Raw genomic sequence first — 16,011 nt, forward strand, 5'->3', positions numbered from 1 at the left:
ATGGTTGCCTTTTTGGTAATAGATAGCGCACATGAAAAACTGTTTTTTACTCCAAAGCAGCTTCATTCGAGAAGGACAGAAACTGCACTATTCACTACACCAAATTCAGGTTTTAGCAACTCATATTCGTAACGGAAACGTATCTGTTGCGAATTTTCAGTTGCGAATTTCTGTTGCGAATATTTAGCAACAGGCAGTCTCCTTTGCGAATTTCGCAATTGTTGTTCCTCAGTTGCTACCCGCAACTCTTTTTGTTTCACGCATGCCAGTTAAGCGTGTGGTATAAAACACCTGCGAACAGTTTCAGTTTTACAGGCATGCCAATTTCGCGTGTGCCATACACGGTTTTATCCTTAATACCCCATATCTCTCACTCATTACAAACACCCGGCCTCTCTCATTCTCTCGGAAACCCGATCTGAAGAAAAACTCTCTCATAAACCATTAGAACTCTTCCGCCGTTGAAGCATGGTAGGTATGGATGATGATTACTAGGGTTTGACGAAGCTATTTCTGTAATTTCTTTGTTTAAATAGATTGATGATGCTATTTCTGTTAAGGTTTGATAGTTAGGTTTGGTAGATAGATTGATAGTTAGGGTTTTTTTGTATTTTGTTTAAATCGATGAATGGTGTATTTTTGGTGTATTTTGGTAGATTCATAGTAAAGGTTGTTTAAATCGATTAGCAATGTATTTTTATTTACTTTTTGTATTTAGGTAGATTTATAGTTAGGGTTTTCTGTATTTTGTTTAAATCCGTTAATGATGTGTGTTGTTTGTGTATTTTGGTAATTAAATAGTTAGGGTTTCGTTTTTTATTGGTATTTCACTCAGTTAGGGTAGAATTAGGGTTGTCAATGAGTACCCATTACCCGGAATCGGAACCGGACCCATCCGAATAGGATCCGGTTCCGAGTCGTAAAATTGGACCCATTAACAAATTAGGACCCGATGGATAATTACCCAATTGGACCCGAATCTTAACGGGTCCGAACGGGTAATACTCGACGGTACCCGATTATTCATTCTTTTATCCCTCTTTCTAACAAAATTACAAGTATTTTTCTAGTTTGGTTTTGAATTTTTTTATCATTTTTCATTTTCTTCTTACATTTAATCTTTATTTAGTACATTAATAAAGAAATAATAACAAATATTTATAAAAATTATATTGATTCAAGCCAAAAAGGAGAAATATATCAAGTTTTTGGATTTTTATGTGGGTTTTCTTAATACCCAACGGGTATCCGGAACCGATGGGTACCCGGGGTTTTATACGGGTCCGGTTCTGGGTCCAATAATTTAGGAACCGGACCCGAAATCGTTAAGAATCGGACCCGACTTTTATAAGTAGGATTCGGGTCCACTGTTATCCGGGAGGACCCGAATCCATTGACAGCCCTAGGTAGAACAGAGCCCTTTGAATCTGTGGTCAGTATACATCATGTTAGTTCAGCTGATTTTTGTTTTGTTATGAATTAGTTATTAGTAGATTAACAATGAAATTGGTTTTTGTTTTTTGGTTCCTCTTCTCGTTCTTCACTGTTTTCCACTTAACAATCTATGTGTTTTGAATGAATTGACTTTTTTGTGGGTTTAATTTGGGTTTTGAGGGTTATAATTGTTTGTGTTGTTTCAAAGATGAGTTCTTTTCATGAGGGTATTGTTTGTGGTACTTGAATGCTTACTGGATTCAGTTTAATTTGGATAAGTCTATCGATTTCATTTTTAATTGGTATTTTGGTTTCGGGTTTTAAAAAATGGCTTTATTTTTGTGTTTTGTTTTCCTTTGAGTAATGTAGGCTAAATGAGCTAAGGAATTATGAATAGAGTAAGAATTTCCATGTTTGTACTTATGAAACTGATTTCGATGAGAAATTATCATGGTTACATTCTTTAGCTTCTGTTTGTACGGTTAAAGCTTGTTTAAGTGCATATTTTGTGGTTTGTTGAGGTAGTGCATTGACTTTTTACTGCTAATTTTGAGAGTTCAGGTGCTGGGCTATGTTCATGTTGTGTTTGAGGAAAGTTATTGGCTGGCCAAGTGTTTGAGTGACCTTTTTTGTGGCTATGATGAGTAACATTTTCATATTGTAGATAAGATTTGTTTTGTGGGTTACAATTTTTATGGATTATGTTTTAATTGTTTGCTGCAAATGCAGATTACTGGAAGTAAATGGCTTCAACTTTGTTCAGTGGATGCTACTTGTAGCCGTGCCACCACACAGATATCTACGATGTCGTTTGGCGGAAAGAGACAGAATGTGGTCTTGCGAAGAAGATGTTTACCAAAGATTAGGGAAGCCAAAGAGATGTACTTTAACAAGGACGGGTCAGCCATTAAGAGGCTGCAAGTAAGTTTGTGGTCTCTTCATTTGTTTGTTTTATGAATTTACTTTTTGTTCTATTACTGGGTTGCTAACTTTTGTTCAATTTTCTGCCATTGTAGGCTGGTGTTAACCAGCTTGCAGATCTTATTGGAGTTACTCTTGGTCCCAAGGGTAGGAATGTTATTTTGTCGGATTGTACAAGTAACTGAGATTCGTTTTATAAACAATTCTAAAGCGTTCCTGCTCGTGCGATGATAATACTGAATCATGTTCACTCACTCGGGGCAGTTATCTGCAACCTTAATTGTTGTTTCTTTTATTTTTGTTTTAGCACGATAAACTCTGTTACCCCTGCTCCACAGGATGGTAATCCAAAGCCTCGAATTTTTAGACTGCGAGAGGAAGGGTAAGCATGTATATTTGCTATCATTAATAAGCTCGGCGGTTAATATAGAAAAAGCAGATATTATAAGAGATTTAGTGTTATTTACTACTTGTGAATTCCATAAAAAGACTTGGCGGACTCTTTGTCTGCAAAATAGCAATAGTTTGTATCCAAATTTGTTTTTGCTCATTGAGAGACCTGCTCGGCTTTTCTATATCTCAGGTTCCTTGAGTAACTATAAAACGATTAAATTTCTTTTTGATCTGTTCCTTATATGTCAAAATGATCATCTTCACAGTGAGAACATTGTTACTACATCATCTCCATCTAGATCTTGAAGATTTTGTGTGCAGCTGTTTGAGGGTGAAAACGATTTCTGCTGATTTTGGTAATTTCAGGTGTGTGGGTGAGAAACGAGTTTAAACCCTAAACAATGTACTGCAAGGGAGTACTTTAGATTTGAGAGATCAATCTGTTCAAATCCGGCCTAAACCAAGAAAGAGCCATTCCAAACTTGCTTTGGTCACAAAGTGAAGAAGAATGGTTGGTTTTGGGGAGGGAAGCGAAGAGAGTGTTGAGACCAGAATAGTTGATTCTGGAAGAGTAGTTGTTTCATGACTTGTATCAGAAAGTGGGAAACTAACAGATAGAAAGCTAGCAAATATTTTCTAAGTGTTGTATCCTCCTGACCTGAACTTGTTGATCGGTGGAAATAGGTAAGACCTATTTATACAAGTCGAAGTGAAACGTACTCTGGTCTCGTAAGAAATGGAAAACGGATGAGTAAATGGGAGGAGGTGGTAACCGGTAACGCCTGGAATTGATGTTCCATAAAAGAAAGTGTTTCACAATTACTCCCTGTATTTACTAACCGCCTCATCCTTATGACACTGTCTTATAACGGGCGTAGTGTATGCCGCACGCTGTAAACCGCCAAACCAATACCCAATGAGCATCCCACAGTTTGTGACATGTGTTGATATCTCGAGTGTTTTCGTGGAAAACATATAGCATGTTTTTGTTCGTCAAGTTGAGCTTGGGAGACTTGCCGGCTCGGTGGTGACCTTCGAGGGTCGAGATTTTGCATCTTGAGAGGAAGGGTAGCCGTTGATTATTGCAACCCTTCGTTTGGTAGCCAGTGTCATGAAAGCATGGCCGGTACGGCTTTAATATGGCCTAGTTTAGGCTCGGCCAAAAGTTAGGGTTTTGGCTTTGTTTGGGCGCGACCAAACTAGGACTTGGCGTCAGGCCAAAGGTTTCCATGCGTTAGCTGGTAACCTTGAACGGCTAAGATCTACATCTTAGATGGAAAAGTGGTCGTTGATTTTCGCAAGCCTTTGATTTGGTAGCCGCATAGGGAAGGCCGGCATGGTATGGTGCGGCAAGGTGGTTGGCATGCCATTGGCACATGTGGCATGGCTGGCATGCCTTGGCGCGGTTTGGGCGTGGCCAAAACAAAGGTTTTGGCGTTGGGCCAAAGATTACCATGCGTTGGTTAGCGACCTTGGACGACTAAGATTTGCATGTTAGATGGAAGGATGGTCGTTGATCGTCGCCAGCCTTTGTTTTGGTAACCGCATAGGGAAGGCCGGCATGGTATGGCGCGGCAAGGTGGCACATGAGGCATGGCCGGCATGCCATTGGCACATGAGGCATGGCCGGCATGCCTTGGCGCGGTTTGAGCGTGACCAAAACTAGGGTTTTGGGCCAAAGGTTTCCATACGTTGGTTGGCGACCTTGGACGGCTAATATTTGCATCTTAGATGGAAGGATGGTCGTTGATCATCGCAAGCCTTTGTTTCGGTAACCACATAGGGAAGGCCGCCATGGTATGGCGCGGCAAGGTGGCTGGCATGCCATTGGCACATGTGGCATGGCCGGCATGCCTTGGCTCGGTTTGGGCGTGACCAAAACTAGGGTTTTGGCGTTGAGCCAAAGGTTACCATGTGTTGGTTGGTGACCTTAGACGGCTGAGATTTGCATCTAAGATGGAAGGGTGGCCGTTGGCTGTCGCATGCCTTCGTTTTGGCAGCCGTAAAGGGATGGCCGGCATGGCATGTCTTAGGCGCAGAAAGGTGGATGGCGCGGCATGCCATTGACACATGTGGCATGGTCGGCATGCCTCGGCGTGGTTTAGGCGCGTCCAAACTAGGGTTTTGACGTTGGGCCAAAGGTTACCATGCGTTGGTTGGTGACCTTGGACGGCTGAGATTTGCATCTAAGATGGAAGGGTGGTCGTTGATTTTCGCACGCCTTCGTTTTGGCAGCCGTCAAGAGAAGGACGGCATGTCATGTCTTTGGCGCGGCAAGGTGGATGGTGCGCCATTCCATTGGCACATGTGGCATGGTCGGCATGCCTTAGCGTAGTTTAGGCGCGGCCAAACTAGGGTTTTGGCGTGGGCCAAAGGTTACCATGCGTTTTTTGGCGACCTTGGACGGCGAAGATTTGCATCTAAGATGGAAGGGTGGTCGTTGATCATCGCACGCCTTCGTTTTGGTAGCCGCGAAGGGAAGGCCGGCATGGCATGGCTTAGGCGCGGCAAGGTGGATGGCGCGGCATGCCATTGGCACATGTCGCATGGTCGGCATTCCTTGGCATGGTTTAGGCGCGTCCAAACTAGGGTTCTGGCATTGGGATAAAGGTTACCATGTGTTGGTTGGTGACCTTGGACGACTGATATTTGCATCTAAGATGGAAATGTGGTCGTTCATTTCCGCACGCCTTCGTTTTGGCAGCCGTGAAGGGAAGGCCGGCATGGCATGGCTTAGGCGTGGCAAGGTGGATGGCGGCATGCCATTGGAACATGTGGCATGGTCGGCATGCCTTGGCGTGGTTTAGGAGCGACCAAACTAAGGTTTTGGTGTTGGGCCAAAGGTTACCATGCATTGGTTGGTGACCTTGGACGGCTGAGATTTGCATCTAAGATGGAAGGGTGGCCGTTGATTGTCGCACGCCTTCGTTTTGGCAGCCGTGAAGGGAAGGCCTGCATGGCATGGCTTAGGCGCGACATGTCATTGGAACATGTGGCATGGTCGGCAAGCCTTGGCGTGGTTTAGGCGTGGCCAAACTAGGGATTTTGCATTGGTCCAAAGGTTACCATGCGTTGTTTGGCGATATTGGACGACCAAGATTTGCATCTAAGATGGAAGGGTGGTCGTTCATCATCGCACGCCTGCGTTTTGGTAGCCGCGTAGGGAAGGCCGACATGGTATGGCGCGGCAAGCTGGTTGGCATGCCATTGGCACATGTGGCATGGCATGCGTTGGCGCGGTTTGGCGTGGCCAAAACTAGGGTTTGGGACAAAGGTTACCATGCGTTGTTTGGCGACCTTGGAAGGTTAAGATTTGCATCTAAGATGGAAGGGTGGTCGTTGATCATCGCACGCCTTCCTTTTGGTAGCCGCATAGGGAAGGCCGGCATGGTATGGCGCAGCTAGGTGGTTGGCATGCCATTGGCACATGTGGTGCGGCTGGCATGGTTAGCATGCCTTGGCGTGGAGGTGCGGCTGGCATGGCATGCCATTGGCGCAGTGGTGAGGATGGCATGGTTGGCATGCCTTGGCGCGGAGGTGCAACTGGTATGGCATGCCATTGGCGTAGTGGTGCGTCTGGCATGGTTGGCATGCCTTGGCGCGGAGATGTGGCTGGCATGGTCTGCCATTGGCGCAGTGGTGTGGCTTTCATGGTTGGCATGCCTTGGCACGGTAGCATGAGAATTAGGGTTTGGCATAGATGATGACAATCAGTGTTAAGGGTTCTGCCGTGGAACATGACCCATGTAAAAAAAAGGGTACCCCGGTAATTCTTACGTAGGCATGCTGATTGATTCAATAAATGTTTTAATGGTCATAGTGACGTCATGTCAGATGTACAGTTTTACGATTTTGACCCTAAGCTAAAAACCACCATCAAAATTAAGTCCCCTGCTTAGCTCGGAACAGGAGCATTGTTGCGAGGTAAGCATAAGATGGTGACAGGCGAGGACAAAAATTGAAATGACAGGTCGTGAAAAGATGGTCAGGAAAGTCCGATTAACCTTTTTCGAGAGGTAAGGAGAGTTCATGATCCTCATGTTTGGCGGCCTTGCGTAGATTCTATTTGTGGTGTAGACCGTGAAGTGGTGAGATGAAGATCGTCGACTTAGTCTAGCCATGTATCACCTTGGATGGGTTAGGGAACATCATGACGCTGGCTTGGCGAGTTGTTGGTGTTGGCGCCGCAAGTCATGGCGCGGACGGCTTGGCATGGTGGGGCCAAGGCAAGGCGCGGTTTGGTGAGGCAAAGCATGTGGAAGGCTTGGCGTGGTGGGGCCAAGGCATGGTGCGGACGGCTTGGCATGGTGGGGCCAAGGCAATGGCGCGGTTTGTTGAGGAAAAGCATGCGCGGATGGCTTGGCATGGTGATTTGTCTTCGCGGGCCCGGTTGCCTCTTTTCTTTACTTGACTCAAATAGGAAGTCCTTTCCTTATTCAAACTCCCAAGTAACACGCCTATAGAAGGGGATCGGCCTCTACTTTTATTTCACACCTTTATTTTTTTTTTATTCTGGCCATGTGGTAACAGTAAAGCGGATGAACGAATCCCAGGTATGTCTTCCAGCACTTCCTCTTTAACTTGTTTTTCTTGTTTTCTTGTGTTAGTGCAAACCCTAGCTGTAGGCGTACCTTTTCATGAACTTATAAAAATATTGTTCTTTTGTGTTGGTATGAATCCTAGCCGTAAATATTCTTTGCGTGAACTTGTAGTAACATTTAGGCGTGAATATCGTAGTAATGTTGGCAGCCTTAATTACTGTGCAAAATAGGCATGCATGAGCTAGTAACTGTCATTCCCTTCCCGTGAAAACCTATCTCCTAGGGTTTCCTCCCTTTTCCTGGTGTGGCCGTGTGTATTGTTCCTATGGTGGGGCGTGCCTCCTCGTCCGGGCGCAAATTTCCTGCTGCAGGATACGGCCTTGGCATGAGGTGGTGATGCAGGGTCTGTCAGTCCCTATTTCTTTGGTCATGCGCATTATGACTTTGAAACAAATTGGCTTGCATCCAGGATGAATCTCCTGTGTCTGATAAAATAATTTCCATGCACTTTCTGTAATAATTTCTCTTTGTATTGTTCCATTGTAGTTATTTCGAAGGTGAAATTAGCGTGAGAGAATTTCGTTAGGATGTCATTGAGAAAAGTTCTACCGTACCGAAAGATGTTGGAAATTCCAAGCCAAACATAGACGATGAGTTCTTTACAACATCCGCCACAATTAGAAAAAATCATCCCAAGTATGTGTCGATTCTTCTGACTGGTCCGGAAAGTGAAGGAGAGGCCCGGTCAGTTCGGTCTGGAGGTGTAATAAGGTTTTGTCTTCAGAGGAAAGAGTATTTTGCTTCTCCCATTGACTTTAAAATCTGTGTGAGTACGTTGCGTCCCTTTGATAAATGGATGCGATTCATGATGAGCCAGGAATGTGTAAAAGCCAGTTTGACCAAGGCGCAAATTATTGATGCTTCCGCGGCTTCCTCAATGCTTCAAATTAGGAAAAATATTCCAGGCTTGGTTGATTTTATTTCCAGATGGTGTCCGTACACTCACACAGCCATATGCAGGTGGGGTGAAATGACTATCTCTTTAGAGAGCATGGCCGTCTTGCTGAACCTTCCCGTAATAGGAAACCTCGATGTCAAGTTGTCTGCAGATGAAGAAGAAATGCACTCCGCTCTGGTTGCGAAATAAAAAGGATTCGTTCAGAAAGAAAACAAGACGAGGTGCTTCTATGGCTGGTGGGTGTCTCAATGGTTTCCTGATGAGTTTGAGCCAAATCAGAAAAATATTACACTTCATGTCGCAACGTTCTTGGCTCTTTGGTTATCTAGAGATATTTTCGATGACGGCTCTGGTAAGAAGGAGATAAGACAGGAACTTATCAAGTTTGCCATAAAATTGGCAAAAGGTGTCGTTCTCCCTATTGGCAGCTTGTTTCTTGGTTCTCTGTACACACACTTGGATCATCTTGTCGCGGACATGTGCGCTTCAAATAGCTACATGAAAGTGGATTCGTATATTCATGCCGCCTTTCTCTAAGCGTGGTTGTGGGAGCACTTCGAAAGGTATGCTCCAAAACTGTTAGCCGTACTTCCTGAGTCTTGGGGTGGTTCTAGGATACTGTGCTGGCCGAATAGGCGCCCAAAGATTGGTTCGAACCTGGTTGGATTCCTTGACAACTCGCACACGGTAAATTTTCATCCATGGGCTCCGGTGCATGCGTCCATAACTCAGATCAATACCTTTGCTCCTGCTCCGAGCATGTCTTTGTCTTCTGATAAAGAGGATATGAGTGTTGGAGAGATGGTGTTCATGCGAAGCTACACGCCCGGTCATGTGTCGTCTTTATTTCGAGGATCTTGCAAAGCAGTTTCTTACAATATCGATAGGGCGGCTCGGCATATGGGTTATGAACAAGGGTTCCCACTCGTTCGTCAGCCGGTTGTTCCAGAAGACTCATTGCCAACTAGTCTCGATGATAGTGTTCTTCTATCGGGTAAAAGTCCCCCTTTTCCGCTCGCGGAACGAAATCCATCAACAACCTTCAAATATAACATATTTTGGCAGGATGAGTTTCTCGCTATCCATGGATTCGAGAATGATGTGGTAGAAAACCGTCGTGGTAAGCCTTCTCCTGCGATTTTAGCGGAGCACCCACTGCTGACGGATCCTTCTTAGACCAAGCGAAAATCTGTTAGCCCGAATGCAGATAGTCCCTAAGTGAATGAGCGAAGGTCTAAAGGCTGTGCAGACTGTTCCCAGTCATATTTGATAGCCCTACCGACTTTCATTTCGTCTAATATGCGGGTACGTATGCTTTTCCTCTTGATTTTAGTTGGATCGCGTATATCCTTGTTTATTTTCTGAGTATCCGTCTTTGTATCTTGCCCAGGGTCTCAGCAGCGTGAACACCTTCACCAAACTTGCAAGTGATTAGAAAACATCGTTTCTCGAGACGGAGGGTGGCGGTGCTGAGCCTATCCATGGTGATGGGGAACCCGAGAAGTATGAAAGTTTAGATTTCAGTGATGGCGAGAGTAGTTCTTCTGACAGCAGTGCTGAATCTTCCTCTAGTCGGTATGAAAGCGAATTAGTGAGTCTCCCGCATGATTTTTCTTCTTTCCTCTCTTCCTTTCTCTTTGGAAAATATATAATCCGTGATATCATAGAGGGAAGCCGTTTCTTAAGATGGCCCTGAGACGTAGACTGGCGAAGATTCAGCTTTGTCTCCAACTGTGACAGCCGCACCGGGCGACCTTGAAATGGATGTTTATCGAGATGAAAACGTCGTTGTGACTAAGAAAATGGAGAGTACTCCAGTGGCCGCAGGTGCAATTGTCGTTAGGAATCCCTTGTCGGTTGCTGATGCAGTCGCGGGCGCCACTTTCAACCCTCCATATCTGGTTCCTCATCCGGATCATGTGTTGATCGGGGGATTTAGCGTGTCATCCAAACACGCGGCGCTATACACCAGGATATGGAAAAGCTACGGACATATCGCCACGACCAAGAAAATTACTAGTCGATTTGCGTTGGTTAAGCGTGTGGAGGAAGCTTTGTCTTCGATTGACGACATGTGCAATGTGACTGGTAAACTGTTTCTAAGGATGTAGTCTCGAGCTGGAGGTTCCATCGTGACACGTGTATAAACTTCGAGTTCAATATTCCTTGGTTCGTTGAAAGTTTCTCTGAGGTTGAAAAGTTGCTGGCCGAAACAGTCGAAGGTCCTTCTGCGGATATGGTGAAGAAGTAGGAAGCGGAAGTCGAAAAGTTGTCCAGGAAGCTGAAGTTGAAAAGGGCGGCTCTCCAAAGCACGAAAGAGGCTTTTGCTAAGAAGAGCAATCCATTGTTGAAAAACTTTCCTTGAACGCATTTCTGTCTTCTGAACTTCTTATTTTAGGTTTTTTTTTTTTGAAAGGAAAATGAAACGCCTAGTTTACAGTTTTGATTTCCTGTATTTTTGGTTTGACAGACAAATGTTACCTTGAGGGTTTTGGATTATTATTTGGAACGAACTGTTTTTAGAATAACTATGCTTTTTGGTTACGATTGCGAATGGTGCAAACATCCCAGGAAAGCCACTGAATCGTGAGCATTGCTTGTCTACAGAGAGCATGAGATGAAACATAACATGGCTATTGGTTTCATCATTCCCGTGAAAACCTGAAGTAATAAACCAAGTATTTTGTCTAGGCAAGACTTACTTGTTTTTTGGATCTTCTGGTGAAAAAGGAATCTCCCGGATGTAAGACCGAGTTTTGTGGGAAACATCGCTGTGACCGTGGAAAGTCCCCAATCATTCCTTGTCGTGTTTCCGATCCCTGATCGGATCGTTTGCTTCTAAACCTTCGGAAGTCCCCAGTCGTCCCTTGTCGTGTCACGACTGGTAATCGAGCCGCCTAGTAGTTGAGTCGTCGATTCCTGAACGGATCGTTTGATTTTACTGTCCCGACATCTAGGTAGAGATATGAGATCGAGGATTGAAAATTGACATCGTGACCAAAATATCAACCACCCACTGTGGTCGCCAATTGTTTGAGGGTGAAAACGATTCCTGCTGATTTTGGTAATTTCGGGTGTGTGGGTGAGAAACGAGTTTAAACCCTAAACAATGTACTGCAAGGGAGTACTTTAGATTCGAGAGATCAATCTGTACAAATCTGGCCTAAACCAAGAAATGGCCGTTCCAGACTTGCTTCGGTCACAAAGTAAAGGAGAATGGTTGGTTTTGGGGAGGGAAGCGAAGAGAGTGTTGAGACCAGAATAGTTTATTCTGGAAGAATAGTTGTTTCACGACTTGTATCAGAAAGTGGGAATCTAACAGATGGAAATCTATAAAATATTTTCTGAGTGTTGTATCCTCCTGACCTGAACTTGTTGTTCAGTTGAAATAGGTAAGACCTATTTACAAGTCGAAGTAAAACGTACTCTGGTCTCGTAAGAAATGGAAAACAGATGAGTAAATAGGAGGAGGTGGTAACCGATAACGCCTAGAATTGATGTTCCACAAAAGAAAGCGTTTCACCATTACTCCATGTATTTACTAACCGCCTCATCCTTATGACACTGTCTTATAACGGGCGTAGTGTACGCCGCACGCTCTAAACTGCCAAACCAATACACAATGAGCATCCCCCAGTTTGTGACATGTGTTGATGTCTCAAGTGTTTTATTGGAAAACATGTAGCATGTTGTTGCTCGGCAAGTTGAGCTTGGGAGACTTTCCGGCTCGGTGGTGACCTTCTACGGTCGAGATTTTGCATCTTGAGAGGAAGGGTAGTCGTTGATTATTGCAACCCTTCGTTTGGTAACCAATGGCATGAAAGCATGGACGGTACGCCTTAATATGGCATAGTTTAGGCTAAGATCTGCATCTTAGATGAAAAAGTGGTCGTTGATCTTCGCAAGCCTTTGTTTTGGTAGCCGCATAGGGAAGGCCGACATGGTATGGCTCGGCAAGGTGGTTGGCATGCCATTGGCACATGTGGCATGGCTGGCATGCCTTGGCGCGGTTTGGGCGTGGCCAAAACAAAGGTTTCGGCGTTGGGCCAAATGTTACCATGCGTTGGTTGGCGTCATTGGACGACTAGGATTTGCATCTAAGATGGAAGGGTGGCAATTTTTTATCGCACGCCTTCGTTTTGGCAGCCGTGAAGGGAAGGCCGGCATGGGTTAGGCGCGACACGGTGGATGGCGCGGCATACCATTGGCATATGCGGCATGGTCGGCATGCCTTGGTGTGGTTTAGGCACGACAAAACTAGGGTTTTGGCGTTGGGACAAAGGTTACCATGCGTTGGTTGGTGACCTTGGACGGCTGAGATTTGTATCTAAGATGGAAGGGTGGTCGTTGATTGTCGCACGCCTTCGTTTTGGCAGCCATGAAGGGAAGGCCGGCATGGCTTGGCTTAAGCACGGCAAGTTGGATGGCGCAGCATGCCATTGGCACATGTGGGATGGTCGGCATCCCTTGGCGTGGTTTAGGCGCGGCCAAATTAGGATTTTGGCGTTTGGCCAAAGGTTACCATGCGTTGTTTGGCGACCTTGGACTGCTAAGATTTGCATCGAAGATGGAAGGGTGGTCGTTGATCATCGCACGCCTTCGTTTTGGTAGCCGCGAAGGGAAGGCCGATATGGCATGGCTCAGGCGCGGCAAGGTGGATGGCGCGGCATGCCATTGGCACATGTGGAATGGTCGGCATGCCTTTGCGTGGTTTAGGCGCGGCCAAACTAGGGTTTTGGCGTTGGGCCAAAGGTTACCATGCGTTGGTTGGTGACCTTGGACGGCTGAGATTTGCATCTAAGATGAAAGGGTGGCCGTTGATTGTCGCACGCCTTCGTTTTGGCAGCCGTTATGGGAAGTCCGGCAAGGCATGGATTAGGCGCGGCAAGATGGATGATGCGGCAAGCCATTGGCACATGTGGCATGGTCGGCATGCCTTGGCGTGGTTTAGGCGCGTCCAAACTAGGGTTTTGGCGTTGGGCCAAAGGTTACCATGCATTGGTTGGTGACCTTGGACGGCTGCGATTTGCATCTAAGATGGAAGGGTGGTCGTTGATTGTCGCACGCCTTCGTTTTGGCAGACGTGAAGGGAAGGCCGACATGGCATGGCTTAGGCGCGGCAAGGTGGATGACGTGGCATGCCATTGGCACATGTGGCATGGTCGGCATTCCTTGGCGTGGTTTAGGAGTGGCCAAACTAGGGTTTTGGTGTTCCGCCAAAGATTACCATGCGTTGTTTGGCGACCTTGGACGGCTAAGATTTGCATCTAAGATGGAAGGGTGGTCGCAGTTAGTCAGGTGGCTTCCCCTGTTCAGCTGAACGTGTCATCCGTTGGTATTATCTAACAAAACCAAATCGAAGAAAGTCACTTCTTCTTATCTTCTTTTCTATTCTTCTTCTTTCTTCTTCTTCTTCTTTCTTCTTCTTCTTCCTCTCTTTCCTCTGTTCTTCACGCTCATATTACTGTGAGAGATTTGTGAGTTGTTAGTAAGATTTGATTGATAAGAATCGACTGATGAAGATGTATAGATTATAGAGGAGTCGAGGTTGTTGTTGATGAAGAGGAAAAGATGATTCAGTGAACTAAGTTAAGGTTTTCTGTGATTATGAATTGGGGTTTCGAATTGGTGATGATTAAGATGAAATTGAAGATGGGTTTGTTCTCAACTAGTGTTTGATGGAAGTTGTGGGGTTGTTCTGAAGATGATTTGAAGATTGGATTTACAGAGATGCATTTGATTCGAGAAATTGATAATTAGGGTTTGTAAGAAGAACTCAAAGAATGATTGGAAGATAAAATCAGAGTCGTAAGTGACTCATTATCGATGAGTCTGTCATGAAATAGGGGATATAGTGGAAGAATCAATAGAATCAGAAATTAGGATTCTTATCATATTTGGGAATTACGGTTCCTGTTTTTGATTGAAGCTGAACTAGTTATCAATAGGAGATGCATTCCAAGTTTTAATGGATATCAGCTGAGACGAACTGAAGGGATTACTGGTGTTCTTGATGTGGATTTACGAACCAACTCAAAGGTAATCGTCTTCTTAAATCAATTTAGTAAAGTTGTTCATCTTCTTAGATTAAGTATATGTGAATGGTAATGAATATGGATTGTGTTGAGCTGTCTTGAGTGGTGTTGACGAGAATTTATTTGGAAACAACTCTTGGGTTGGTTATTGTAAACTCAGGAAGTTTGGGGCTGACCTTCATGTAACTGGTAAGGGAGTAGATCAGTTATGTAATTATTATGTGTTAATGAAGTGGCGAAATTGAGAATAATGGTGTTTAGTGGAATTGATGCATGATCTTAACTGAAGTTGCTTGGTAGTAATTGTACAAGGATTATGATACGACCACTGGTGCAGGTATTATGTGCAAGATATGGGTTTGTATAATTGAAATTGAAGGTTGAGCTGGATTGTTGTTGAACTGAGCTGTAGATGCAGCAATTGAACCTCTAGAACTGGTGGAATATGAGTTATTGATTTAGGAGAAGGTTTAAGAAGATGGCAGTGTTGTTGTTGAAGGATGGTACTGTGTTTAGTCTCAACTGAGGTTTGCAGGGAAGATATGAATATGAATGTTGTAAATAAATGTTTAGATTGTTGATGGAAGTTGGGGTTGTATGATATAATGGTTTAGATGATGTTGTTTCATGGAATTAAGATATTGCTGAGATGAGTTTATTTCTGGTGGTGATGATGTCTATATTACGGGGGAGGAGATATGTATTAGTGGTGGTTTTGTAATCTCAATTCTGTATTGAAGAATGGTGGTGATATATGTGTAGTTGTTATTGTTGAACTGGAATTACAAAAATGTGAAGTAGAGGTGTTGCTGGTGCTGAGATGGAGTTGCAGGTGATGTTGGTTTGATAGGTACAGGGTCTTGGAGATGTTAAGGAAGTTGAATTGTAGGGAATGGTTAATTGGCAAGTTAAGTTAGTTTTACAGTTAGGAATGTTTGGTTGCTCAAGAAGTAAGCTGAACTTAGTAGTAGGAATGTAATGGAGCTAATCCAGGCCTGATGTGTGTAGTTAGTAATGATGGTTATAGGGAATGGCTAATAGCTCCAGTTGAGGCTTGCTACTGCAATTGCAGGTAAGCAGAGTTGTTGTTTGTAAATGAAATTTAATGTTTAAGTATTTGAATTAGAATCGTGGTGCCTCTTTATTTAGTTAATATCTTGGATTAGTCAGCTGCTAGCTTAGGAGGCGCTACAGTGTTGGTATCAGAGCTCACTATTATATCTTGCATGGGAAAAGATAGAAATAGCCATTGCTAGTTAGTGAAATAAATTAGTTTAGAACTGGGTTGGGTTGTGAGATAAATATTAATAACTAAATCTACCAATAATTAAAAGAATTATTTGATTTGTTTGTTTGGTTGTTTGTTTATGTAATGAAGTAAAAGTTGTAGGGTACACCTATAACTTTAGCTAATAAGGATTTGAGAATAATTAATATAAAAAGTATGAACATGTAGATAATCTAATACTAAAAAATAATAGTGAGATTAGTATTATTTATAAATCTTAGAGGTCACGTATAAACTTATTAATCACCTTGACTTATACGGAGGGTCAATAATTTATAATTACATAAATGTTAATAATATTTTTGGGACTCAATAATGTTTGTAACAATAATGTTAATAACAATTTTAGTAAAGTAATGTTAGCATTTCTCAATTAGTATCATATTAAACTTAACTTAAAAAAAAATTCGATAAGGTTATATGACGAAAAGATAACGAATA

The 16,011-nt window shown here is 43.8% G+C and overlaps 1 protein-coding gene and 1 pseudogene across 1 annotated transcript; one reads left to right on the top strand and one right to left on the bottom strand.

Annotated features, from left to right (window-relative positions):
- The window catches only part of LOC113351386, a 50,703-nt pseudogene that overhangs the window by 13,645 nt on the left and 21,047 nt on the right, over positions 1-16,011 (bottom strand).
- On the top strand, positions 1,529-2,896 carry LOC113348032 (chaperonin 60 subunit beta 3, chloroplastic-like). Its single transcript, XM_026591719.1, has 2 exons — positions 1,529-2,355; positions 2,451-2,896. Exons 1-2 carry the CDS (start codon positions 2,158-2,160, stop codon positions 2,538-2,540), a joined length of 288 nt encoding a protein of 95 aa, XP_026447504.1. The 5' UTR covers positions 1,529-2,157; the 3' UTR covers positions 2,541-2,896.

Source organism: Papaver somniferum, chromosome 2 (assembly GCF_003573695.1).
Source record: "Papaver somniferum cultivar HN1 chromosome 2, ASM357369v1, whole genome shotgun sequence".
NCBI classification, from domain to species: Eukaryota; Viridiplantae; Streptophyta; class Magnoliopsida; order Ranunculales; family Papaveraceae; genus Papaver; species Papaver somniferum.